At 43.0% G+C, this 13159-nt stretch overlaps 1 protein-coding gene across 1 annotated transcript in view; it reads right to left on the reverse strand.

Moving 5' to 3' along the window:
- LOC134159024 (cAMP-specific 3',5'-cyclic phosphodiesterase 4D-like) overlaps positions 1-13159 on the reverse strand; it is a 201790-nt gene that overhangs the window by 19814 nt on the left and 168817 nt on the right. The window contains exon 3 of the mRNA XM_062609533.1: positions 140-375. Within this exon, the coding sequence (XP_062465517.1) occupies positions 140-375 (236 nt within the window). The remainder of the gene's footprint in view (positions 1-139; positions 376-13159) is intronic.

Consider the following 13159-nt stretch of genomic DNA (forward strand, 5'->3'; position numbering starts at 1 on the left):
TTTGCATATTCATATTTTATTCTTCTTTTTCACTTATTTAGGGGATTTAGGAAAGAAATAGATTTCTGTTCTAGAAGCAGCATCTGCTGTCCTCCACCTGCCACTGAAAATATCAAATCAAGAAATTGCTAGACCTTACCTGCTGGACTCAGGAGACGTAATAGCAATGAGAGGAAGAATCCTCAGTGGAAGGGTCGTGGGCCTTGCAATAGCATCAGTATCATTCTTTTTATCCCAGTCTGCCTGTTCTAACTGTCTAAAAGCCAGTGGTGGAAGCTGGATGTTACGGGATGATAATCTGCGCACAAGATAGGGCTCCATTCCCTGTGAAGACTCTTCATCCTCAGTGCTGTGATGCAGAGCTTCTTCTGAAACCTATGGTCAATGTAAAAGAAATTATCCATCATGTAAGAAAATACCTGTAATGTTAATTTGATAACTCTTTTAATTCCTTTTCATAAGCTACTTTCTTACAAATATCATTTATACCGTCATTATTGAGAAAATGAAAATGAAAAAATGCAGTAAAAGGTTTCTAGGGTTTAGACAATTTGGTCTTTTAAAAGGAAAGACAAAGGTATTTTATTATGAGATTAACACGTTACTATCTAAAATGTGTACTCATACCTGTAGAGGGGACAACTGTCCCCTGCATTAAGCAAGTTTCTTTCCCATAATATGCTTGCTTTGCTACAGGTTATCATCTACCTTTTGGAAGAAATGAAAGTCCAAATACCAATAATAAAATAAAAGTAGTAGTCAGAGATTTGCAACTGTACAACTCTCAATGTGAAAAGAGTAGAAAATCCATGTTAAATTCTCTCAGATTTTCCAATTCCCATCTTTCTCTCTTGCTCAAGGCAATTTCATGTTAAGTAGTAAGTGACAAATACCTAAAGCAAGCACCATAGTGCTTAGAAACAGTGAATATCAGAACCTCCTAAGATCAGAGTGAAATCTAAGCATTAATAAACATTATTGTTTATTTAATCATCTACACCACTGGTAATATTTCCTGTGTCATGGAATAATGGAAGAAATCAGAGAAATCCAATCCGAGAAAAAAATCTCCAAATATATTGAATTAAAGGAGAGAAGATGTCTTCAGAGAGTTTTCAGAACTTTTAACAAAGAGCTCACAATTGTGAGAGAAAATTGTCAAAGAATTACATTTCTGAGAACACTGATATTCTGAGAAGCCTGTTGTAATAATAAGAAGAAATTGGCTTTTTTTCTCCATGTCTTACACAGTCTTTTACCATTACCTGATAAATTCCCTAGCACAGATATTAGAGTCTGCACCTATTGACTTGATTACTTTCCTTTGAAGAAACCCAAGTTTTGAGCAAGGCCAAAGATTTCTTATATCTAAATGAAGAATCAGGAATACAGCAAATACAGCTATGTATTATTCCACATAAGTCATGCATTAGTAGTTTCACAGTCCCAGTACAATATTTAAGATAGTTACACTGAGTATTTGCCTCTGCCAAACTGGAGTTCACATGTGTATTACAGCACACATGGTATACCAAATAAAGCAAGCTATACAGTGCCCATAATTTACAATCAAACCTCCAGTTACAGCACAGACATGGATTCAGTTTGACCTCTCTCATGAGGGTTGATACAAACCTGCAAGAAAAGCTTGCACAGCAATGTATTTAGGCGTCCCTGCCCATGGGAGGGTCTTAAGCTCCTTTCCAACCCTAACCACTGTATGATTCTATGATTCAGTACACTCAGGGAGAACCATTAATGAAACACCTTTCCTGATGAGTAATTATATGGGGTTTGCATGGCAAAGTCGGCGTTTTTTTTTGGAGGGGTGGGGTGAAGCTACAATGATGGCTTCTATAAGAAGCTGCCAAAAGCTTCTGCCATGCCCAATAGAGCCAATGTCAGCCAGCTCCAAGATGGACCCACCACTGGCCAGAGGTCAAAACAGTGACAGGGGTAGCACCTCTGGGGCAACATAGGAAATGGAAAAAGTTCCTGTGCAGGAGCAACTGCAGCCAGAGAGAAGAGTGACAATAAGCGTGAGTATCACGGTTTTAACCCTAGCCGGTAACTCAAAACCACACAGCCACTTGCTCACACCCCCCTGTTCATTCCCCCGGCTTCCAGAGGGATGGGGAGGAGAATCGAAAGAATGTAACTCCCACAGGTTGATATAAGAACAGTCCAGTAACTAAGGTATAACACAAATCACTACTGCTATTACCAAAAATAATAAAGGTAAGGGAAATAACAAGGGAGGAGTATACAACCACTCACCACCCAATGACCGATACCCAGCCTGACCCGAGCAGTGATCTAGCCCTTACACGTAACTGCCCCCAGTTTATATACTGGGCATGACGTGCTGTGGTATGTAATACCTCTTTGACTAGTTTGGGTCAGGTGTCCTGTCTGCTTCCTTCCGGCTTCCCCTCCTCCCTGGCAGAGCATGAGGCTCACAAAGTCCTTGGTCAGAGTAAACATTACTGAGCAGCAACTAAAACCATCACTGTTATCAGTGCTGTTCCCAGGCTGAAAGTCAAAACCACAGCACTGCACCAGCTACTAAGAAGGAGAAAAATGACTGTTACTGCTGAACCCAGGACAGTGAGAAAGAGCTCTGCAGCCACCAGGGCCAGTGCGGAAGGAGGGGAGGAGGTGCTCCAGTGCTGGAGCAGGGATTCCCCTGCAACTCATGGTGCAGCCCATGCTGAGGCTGCTGTGCCCCAGCAGCCCATGGACATCCATGGAGGAGCAGATCTCCACTTGCAGCCCATGGAGAGCCCCACACTGGAGCAGATTTATACCCGAAGGAGGCTGTGACCCTGTGGGAAGCCTGTGCTGGAGCAGGCTTCTGGCAGGAGCTGTGGCCCTGTGGAGAGAGGAGCCTACACTGGAGCAGGTTTGCTGCAGGAATTGTGACCACATGGAAGGGACCCACACTGGAGCAGCCTGTTCCTAAAGGACTGCATCCATGGAAGAGACCCATGCTGGAGCAGTTCATGAAGAACTCCAGCCCATGGGAAGAACGTGGGTTATAGAATCATAGAATTATCAGGGTTGGAAAGGACCTTAAGATCATCTAGTTCCAACCCGCCTGCCATGGGCAAGGACACCTCACACTAAATCACATCACCCAAGGCCTCGTCCAACCTGGTCTTGAACACTGCCAGGGATGGGGCATTCACAACCTCCTGGGCAACCCATTCCAGTGCCTCAACACCCTAACAGGAAAGAATTTCCTCCTTATATCCAATCTAAACTTCCCCTGTTTAAGTTTTAACCCATCACCCCTTGTCCTGTCACTACAGCCTCTAATGAAGAGTCCCTCTTCAGCATCCCTATAGGCCCATAGGCCCCCTTCAGATACTGGAAGGCTGCTATGAGGTCTCCATGCAGCCTTCTCTTCTCCAGGCTGAACAGCACCAACTTCCTCAGCCTGTCTTCATACAGGAGGTGCTCCAGTCCCCTGATCATCCCCACCACCCTTCTCTGGACCTGTTCCAACAGTTCCATGTCGTTTTTATGTTGAGGACATCAGAACTGTACACAGCACTCCAGATGAGGTCTCACAAGAGCAGAGTAGAGGGGCAGGATCACCTCCTTCGACCTGCTGGTCACGTTCCTTTTGATGCAGCCCAGGATACGGTTGGCTTTCTGGGCTGCAAGCACACACTGCAGCCGGCTCATGTTCATTTTCTCATCAACCAACACCCCCAAGTCCTTCTCCGCAGGGCTGCTCTCAATCTCTTCTCTGCCCAACCTGTAGCTGTGCCTGGGATTGCTCCGACCCAGGTGTAGGACCTTGCACTTGGCATGATTAATTCATGAGGCTGGCATCAGCCCACCTCACAAGAGTGTCAAGGTCCCTCTGGATGGCATTCCTTCCCTCCAGCGTATCAACCGAACCACACAGCTTGGTGTCATCGGCAAACTTGCTGAGAGCGCACTCAATCCCACTGTCCATGTCAGTGAAGAAGATGTTGAACAAGACCTGTCCCAGCACCAATCCCTGAGGGACACCACTTGTTACTGGTCTCCAGCTGGACATTGAGCCATTGACCACAACTCTTTATGTGTGGCCATCCAGCCAGTTCTTTATCCACTGAGTGGTCCATCCATCAAATTGATGTCTCTCCAATTTAGAGACAAGGATGTCATGTGGGACAGTGTCGAACGCTTTGCACAAGTCCAGGTAGATGACATCAACTGCTCTACCCCTGTCCATCAGTTCTGTAGCCCCATCATAGAAGGCCACCAAGTTGGTCAGGCAGGATTTCCCCTTAGTGAAGTCATGCTGGCTGTCACCAATCACCTTGTTGTTTTTCATGTGCCTTAGCATGCCTTCCAGGAGAATCTGCTCCAAGATTTTGCCCGGCACAGAGGTGAGACTGTCTGCTCTGTAATTCCCTGAGTCATCTGTTTTCCCCTTCTTGAAAATGGGGGTTATATTTCCCTTTTTCCAGTCATCGGGAACTTCACCTGACTGCCATGATTTCTCAAATATGGTGGCCAGCGGCTTTGTAACTTCATTTGCCAGCTCCTTCAGGACGCGCGGATGGATTTCATCAGGTCCCATGGACTTGTGGACTTTCAGGTTCTTAAGATGGTCTCAAACCAGTTCTTCTCCTACAGTGGACGCAAGGTCTTCATTCTCACAGTCCCTGCATCTGCCTTCCAAGACTTGGATGGTTTGGTCAGAGCCTTCGCCAGTGAAGACCGAGGCAAAGAAGTCATTCAGAACCTCAGCCTTCTCCAAATCCTGTGTAGCCAGTTCTCCCGAGAGCTTCCTGAGTGGGCCTACATTCTCCCTTGTCTGTTTTTTATTTGCTATGTACCTGTAGAATCCCTTCCTGTTATCCTTAATACCCCTAGCTAAGTTTAATTCTAACTGGGCCTTAGCTTTCCTAGCCTGGTCCCTAGCTTCCCAGACAACATCCCTGTACTCTTCCCATGCTGCCTGCCCTTGCTTCCACCTTTTATAAGCCTCTTTTTTCATTTGAATTTTCCTCAGGAGCTCCTTATCCATCCAAGGAGGTCTCCTGGCCCTCCTGCTGCACTTCTTTCTAGTTGGGATGCAACACTCCTGAGCTTGTAGCAGGTGATCCTTGAATATGAACCAAGAGTCTTGCTCCCCCCTGCCCTCTAGAGCTGTATCCCATGGAACCTTCCTAAGCAGGTTCCTGAAGAGGCCAAAGTCTGCTCTCCTGAAGTCCAGGGCAGTGAGCTTGCTGCACGCTCTTCTTACTGTCCTGAGGATCTCAAACTCGACCATCTCATGATCACTGCATGCAAGGCTGCCCTGGAGAGTCACATTTCCAAGGAGCCCTTCCCTGTTGGTGAGCACGAGGTCAAGCACGGCACCTCTCCTTGTTGGCTCCTCTATTACTTGCAGAAGGAAGTTGTCTTCTACACAATCGAGGAATCTCCTGGATTGCTTGTGCCGGGCTGTACCGTCCCTCCAACAGATGTCAGGGTGGTTGAAGTCACCCATGAGAACAAGGGCCTGCAAGCGTGAGGCTTTTCCTATCTGTCTATAGAGTGCTTCATCTGCAGGTTCTCCTTGATCAGGCAGTCTGTAACAGATCCCCACAGCAGTTGAAGAAATTCATGGAGGACTGTCTCCTGTGGAGGGACCGTATGCTGGAGCAATGGAAGAGTGTGAGGAGCTCTCCCCTGAGGAGGAAGCAGCAGCAGAGACAGCATGTGACGAAGTTACCACTGAATCCCCCCGTGCTGCTAAAGTAGAGAAGGTAGATAAATAGGGAGCAAATTTGAATCCAGGAAGAAGGGAGGGGTGGAGGGAAGGTATTTTAAGATTTAGCTTTTATTTCTCCTTGCGTTATTCCTGATTTCATTACTAATAAATTAATTTTCCCCAAGTCAAACCTATTTTGCCCATGACAGTAACTGGTGAGTGATCTCTCCACCTCTCCCTGACTTTATCTTGAACCATAAGCCTCTAATTATGTCTTTTTCCCTGCCCAGCTGAGGAGGGGGAGTGATAGAGCAGCTTTGGTGGGCACCTGCCAGAGTGAACTCACCACATTAATGTTAATAAGCTCAGTTTATACTCAGAGCTTCAGCAGTTGCTGTAGGCAAACGCCTTCTAATTAGATTTTTAATCACAAAATTTATATTCATAATTTAGCTGTCTTTCTTAATCTAGCTGTGATGTAGTTTAAGAAAACAAAGATTATAAAATGGTAGGCATTAATATACGTACTCTGAAGCAAATTAACAACAAAATCAATTGCTGTGAAAATTCTACAAGAATTATTGTGTTACAGTCATCCAAGGAGAAGTTTAAATTCAGGCTTGCATTTTCGGTGTGTGCATAGTGGATATTCAAGACATCTGAATAAATTAAAAATAATAATGAAGTTAATTATAGCCCTGCAAGAAATGAAACATGCTGATATCAGAGCTAAAATTAATCTGCTACATGAGGCTATTTAAGTCACTTTATCATTTCATTTTTTGGGATGCTATGAAAATCATAAAAATACTTGAATTGCAGCCATAGACAATCCGAATGTGACAGTTGAACAGAGAAAGTGAGCTCACAGGACAAAATCATATGCAAAAATTAAAGAAAACCATAAGGGAAAGGAAAGACTTCCAACCCAAACATTAAAGTCAAACTTCAGAGAAATCAAGCAATAGACACCTAATGTATATTTGGAAGACAATGGAAGATTAAATGATTTATGGAAAAAGATTGAAGTACAAATCTGATTCAAGTACAAATACTTAGGCATCTAAATCAGGAAATATACAGATGCTGAGACACCACTCTCTACACTTTTGATCCCTGCAGTGGAACTGGTTTTCTACTGTAGGAAAGACCTAGCAGCCTTTACACGCTGCTCAGGTTTCCTGACTGAAATCCAAACTAGTGTTTTTTAAGAGTGTAGTCTGCTAAGAGATTTTACATAATAAAGGGGCAGGGGGGGAGATTCTTGTTTTATCTGACATTTATAGCTCTTCTTCTTTCTTTACCATGGATAAGTAAATAATAATTTCAAAATTCCTAGCAATCAGTGAATTTATATATTTTATATATTCATAAAATTCTGGTTTCTACTGAAAAATCATGGTTCTGAACTAAAGACAGAAAGAAATATAAAACAATGATAGTGGGTGTACAGATGCAGGACTGGGCTTGCTAAGTGTTTCTTGTAAAGTCCTTTAACTGTATGTGATCTGACAAAAAAGGAAAAATATAGACTCATAAGACTGGGCAAGATCTAAGACTCTCCATGTCAATAACCCATAAGAAGCCTGCCTTTCAAAAAGGAAACTCATGAAAACAGTATGACTGTAACCACTTATCAACCTTAGGAAATAAAAATTTTATGATAAAAGATTAGTTAAACCCATCGGTTAAAGTTTGTATATAGTCCTTGGCTACTAGTTGCTCATAGAATGCAATTTTAAAGTCAGCTTTTAATGTACATCTCACATTCATTACATGATAACCTGGGAAGTTGTTGATGGAAAGCCATAGACAAAAGCATAAGAGTTTTCATAGAATCATAGAATAGTTAGGGTTGTAAAGGACCTTAAGATCATCTAGTTCCAACCCGCCTGCCATGGGCAAGGACGCCTCCCACTAAACCAGGCCACCCAAGGCTCTGTCCAACCCAGACTTGAACGCTGCCAGGGATGTAGCATTCACAACTTCCTTTGGCAATCCATTCCACTGCCTCACCACCCTCACAGTAAAGAATTTCTTCCTTATATCCAATCTAAGCTTCCCCTGTTTAAGTTTTAACCCATTACCCCTTGAACTATCACTACAGTCCCTGATGGCCCTCCTCTGGACTTGTTCCAACAGTTCCATGTCCTTTTTATGTTGAGGACACCAGAACTGCACACAGTACTCCAAGTGGGGTCTCACAAGAGCAGAGTAGAGGGGCAGGATCACCTCCTTCGACCTGCTGGTCACACTCCTTTTGATGCAGCCCAGGATATGGTTCGCTTTCTGGGCTGCAAGCACACACTGCCGGCTCATGTTCATTTTTTCATCAACCAACACCCCCAAGTCCTTCTCCACAGGGCTGCTCTGAATCTCTTCTCTAAAGAGGTAAAACACGGCAAAATCTATTTAGTTAAAAAAAAATTGCCACCACTTGAGATGCTACCTAGGAATTACTTCACTAGCATGTTTCAACTTCTCTAAACTGTAGGCATAATGTTCTAGTTCATTCAAATGACGTACATGATGCTGTCTGCACATGAGTTCACAGAAGCAACAGGTGATATTTGCTTGAATTAACTTGCACTGCACACTTTTTTCTTTTTTTTTTTTCTTTTTCTTCTTGCCTTTCCGACTGTTTTGATCTTGACCTTAGTTTAGGATTATATCCTCTAAAATGTTTACTTTGAACTGCGTTTTAATACATATCTAATAGAAATTTCTTTCAATATTAGGAAAGTAGCCTTTTTACTTGCTTCCAAGAACTATAATGTGATCATTAGGGAATTATTTGCATCAAATTTTTCATACTAACCATGTTAGACTCTGCTTTTTCACTCTGTGAAGTGACAGGTTTTATGCTACTTACAAATAAATCATTGCCCTTTAACCTTAGAGTCCTCAAAGCCTAAACTTTTGATATCTTTTTTATTAGGACCATAAGGTAACATTATAATTTACCCCCCCCCCCAAAAAAAAAAAAATAACCCAGATACTGACATAATCCATTTCCTCTTAGCTCAGTAATTTTTTTCTTCCTTTTAACATATATTTTTCTTTTCATTTATTTTTGTATATAATAAAGACCTCTTCCTTTGCTTTGTCACAGACTTACACTGAAGTTGCTTACCTGGTTGCTTCTGCCTGTTTCTAGTTGTTTTTGTTACTTTCCATTATCTTGTAACATAGATTTTAGTCGTTCCTCCTGAAATGTTATTACTTTCACCATGTTAGTACTTTTATAGGTTGTCCAGCAATGTCACTACTGCTATTAGATTCTCCTTATATTTGTTGGTAGATGCTCTATGAAGGACTTTTAACTGCTTCATTGAGTAAAAGGTAGCTATGATATCCAGTTAGCTCTGCACTTACTGACCAACAGATCAAAAGTAAAACTGTTGGCAACTACCACCTCTGTACACTTTTTCTTACAAGTTTTTTTTAAGGAAGGCTTTTCCAATTACTTAAGACATCGCACAAGAGCGACTCAGATTTGGACAAAACTGAATGTTATATATCAAAAGAGAGAAAAATATGTCTGCACCATAAATAAAACTGTATTACTATAATAACTATTTCCTCATTTAGGAAGAGGACACAATTACTTTGATTTGTAAAAATATCTTAAACTACAGTCAAAAGTTTAATTTTAATACCATAAATATCTGTGTAAGGGCACAAATAAGCCCATCTGAACATTGTTTTAGGCAAAGAAAATCAAAGTTAAAATTAAGTTACCTACTGGCATGGTTATACAACGTAAACCAAAACTTATAAAAACAGCACTAAGAAGGTTTGCAGAATCATATACCTAAATATTAGAAAACGGAAGCTTAACAACCACAAGTGTTACCTCAATTCAATGTTCTTATGTTTACACATTACAAAACAGTGGTTAATAGCATGATCAATATGGCTATATTCCAAGCAGATGACTGCGTTATTTATTGCACAAAATTGATGCATCTCAACTAATGAGTAGCTCTTTAATATTTTATTTACCTTCATTGTTGACTGTGACTGCATGTTTTACTTACTGCACATTACACAAGTCCTGGCTTGCACTACAATTGCACGCACAATTATAATTAAAAAGAAACAATGGAAGTGAAAGTCAACTCATTTAGTAAGGGATGAAGAAGCTTCTCCTAAGAGGGAGTGGGAGAAAGAATGAAGAAGAGACAGCCGGTGCCGCAGCAGAACAGTCACAGGAACAGGAGGAGAAAGGGACTGAAATCATAAATGAGAAAGAAACCACGTAATCCCTATCCCTAGGTGAGTTGCAACATATGCAAAAAGGTTTCAGCCACCAACTTGGCAAGAAAATTCTTAGCTGGCTACTCTGATGCTGGAATATTTGGGCCAGTAGTCAGGAATTAGTAAGGTAGCCCAGCAGCTGGGATCCCTTGCTAGCAATAAGGCCATTAACAAAGGGACTGTAAAATGGGTGAGAGTGTTCTCTTTAGAGATGATTCCTGTCAAGTGTGAAGAACAGGTATGCCCTTAAGAAAAATCTTACAAATTCCCAAAGAAAATGGACCACTGAGAGAGGTATCCAGTATCTTTGTTGGAGGTGGCTAATAGCAACCTAGATGACAACCAGGTATGCAGAAACCTGGATAGAATCTGGTCTACACAGTCGATGTGGGTAGAAGTTCATACAAAGTACACCAATGTCGTATGCAAACATCCTGGAGATAATGAGTTGGACAGACTCAGAGGTACGAGCTGTGGATGGATTAGCCAGCCAAATCCAAGAATTCAAACAGAATCTCACTTCTTCCCTACAGTCTTGGCTGTAGAGAAACTGATTCACTGTTCCAGAAATTCCATAATGGTGGATCTTCCTTACCCACATTCACCAATGCTTCAGCTATTAAAAATCAGCCTTTTTCTGTTCAAGTACTAGTGGTGCACACGTTACCTTGTGGTTCTACATGCATAACCAGGGAGGAGGACATGAGGAAGTGAGATGGTGAACCTACCTGAAGACTAGAAGTTTTATAGGAACTGCAAGAAAAAACAACAGCAAAAAGGTATCTATCTAGGAAAATTACCACTCCAGTGCCTGCTGGGAAGAGCAGAGGGGCTGATCATACTTTTGACCCCAGTGAAGAGACTTCTGGTTTGCAGTTACGAATTAAGTAATGAAGACTCCAACGAGGACCAGAAAGGCTCTGCCTTAAGGCAGGCAGAGGAAAGGGACAACCAAGCTTAGTGTTTTGAGTGGGTTTTATGACCTGGCACATCAGCCCCATGGTAGCATAAATCTCTGGTGAACACTAGTGCACGGTATATTCTAACACCATCAGATTACAAAGGGGCAGTATATCTGTACTTCTAGAATGGGATGAGGATACCAAGACCTGTCTGTGTCAGAGGCTTATGTAAACCTAACTGAAATGAATGACAGAAGCAACCTATTGTGCCTGATCTGGAGACTGCAAATATCCTTGGCACAGACTAATATATGAAAGGGTACTTCAAGGGCCCGAAAGGGTATCAATGGGCTTTTTGGCCTTGAGTATAGAGAAAATCAAGCAGCTGCCTAGCTTGCCTGGACTCTCAGAGGATCCTTTTGTTGTGGGATTGCTATCAGTTAAAGATCAGCAGGTGCCAATTACTACCATGACAGTGCACTGGTGACAATACAACACCAATCAAGACTTGCTGGCTCCATCCATAAGCTGATTCACTAACTGGAGAGTGAAGGACTGATGAGTAAGACTCATTCAACCTTTAATAGTCACATATGGCCAGTGAAAAATTCTAAAGGATAGTGGAAGCTAATATTGGAGTATCTTAATGAAATCATGCCACCACTGAGTGCTGCCATACTGGCTCTGCTATAATTCCAATACGAATTGAGCCAAAGGAAGCCAGATGACATGCAACAATTGATACCGCCAACACATTCTTCCCAATCCTTTTGGCAACAGAGTGCAGGTCACAGTTTGGTTTAACCTGGAGGGGTACCCAGTATACATGGAATCCACTGTGCCAGGGGTGGAAACACAGCCCTACCATCTGCCATAGACTGAATCAGACTGCACTGGAACAAGGTATCCACCTCAATGAGCTGGAGGACAGGGACAGTGGGCAGAATGAAGCACCCATAATCCATGGGGAAGTGGTCAGCAACCTGCTACACTTAGACATTTAGACACACACACACATCTATGGGCCTGGATGGGATCCGTACAAGAGGACTAAGGGGGCAGGTAGAAGTGCTCATCAAGCCACTTTCCATCATCTATCAGCAGTCCCAGCTAACCAGGGAGGCCACAGTTTAATGGAGGTTAAGTGTGGAGAGTGAAGGAGATAAGATTTGCATGAAGAACAGTTTGGGAATGAGCTCTGAGGCCTTGGTGCTTTGACAAGCACTGGGGTGATGAGCTGGGGTGTTGAAGGCCAGAGGATGTGGGGATTGTGATAGGGTCTGTAACATTGTGTAACATTTACCTAGAGAGTTTTACAGGGGCCAATGAGGTTGAACGGTGTATGTATGTGCAGGTTGGGAAAGTACTGACCACGGGGATAAAAAGGGCTTGGTGGTAATAAACGAGGATTTGAGTCTCTGCAGCAACTTGAGTCTGTGTCGTGAAATGCCACAGTTAAGAGATGCGATGTCCATCTACAAGAACGGCTGGAAGGAGGATCCAGGGAGCTATGGTCCTGTCAGCCTGACTTTGGTTATGGAGCAGACCATTTTGAGTTATGTGCCATCATGCAGAACATATAGGACAGCCCAGTCAGCATGGGTTTAGGTCCTGCTTGAATAACCTGATCTCCCTTACCATGGTAAGGTGACCTGTTTAGTGGATGAGGGAAAGGCTGTGGATGTTGTCTATCTAAACTTTAGTAAAGCTTTTAACACCATTTCCTGGAGAAACTGACTGCTCATGTCTTGGACTTGCGTACTCTTTGCTGGGAAAAAAAGAGCTGGCTGGATGGCCAGGCCAAAGAGTAGTGATGAATGAAGTTGACTCAGTTGACAGCTGGTCACAAGTTGTTTTCCCCAGGGCTCAGAATTAGGGCCAGCTCTGTTTAATATTTTTATCAATGATCTAGACAAGGGGATTGAGTGAACCCTCTGAAAGTTTGCAGATGACAACAAATTGAGTGGGAGTGCTGATGTGCCGGAGGATGGGAAAGCTCTGCCTAGGGATCTGCACAGGTTGGATCAATGGGCTGAAGCCAATTGCATGGGGTTCAACAAGACAAAGTACTGGATCCTACGCTTGGGTCACAACAAGCCCATGCAGCACTGCAGGCTTGTGGAAGAGTGGCTGGAAAGCTGCTCAGCCAAAAGAGACCTGAGGGGTGTGCTGATTGGCAGAGCTGAACATGAGCCAGCTTGTGCCCAGGCAGCCAAGAAGACCAATAGCATCCTGTCATGTATCAGCAGTAGTGTGGCTAGCAGGGCCAGGGCAGTGATCAGTCCCCTCCACTGGGCAC

This window comes from Pezoporus occidentalis, unplaced genomic scaffold (genome assembly GCF_034315485.1).
Source record: "Pezoporus occidentalis ecotype Australia unplaced genomic scaffold, CSIRO_AGI_Poc_V1 ctg139, whole genome shotgun sequence".
NCBI classification, from domain to species: domain Eukaryota; kingdom Metazoa; phylum Chordata; class Aves; order Psittaciformes; family Psittacidae; genus Pezoporus; species Pezoporus occidentalis.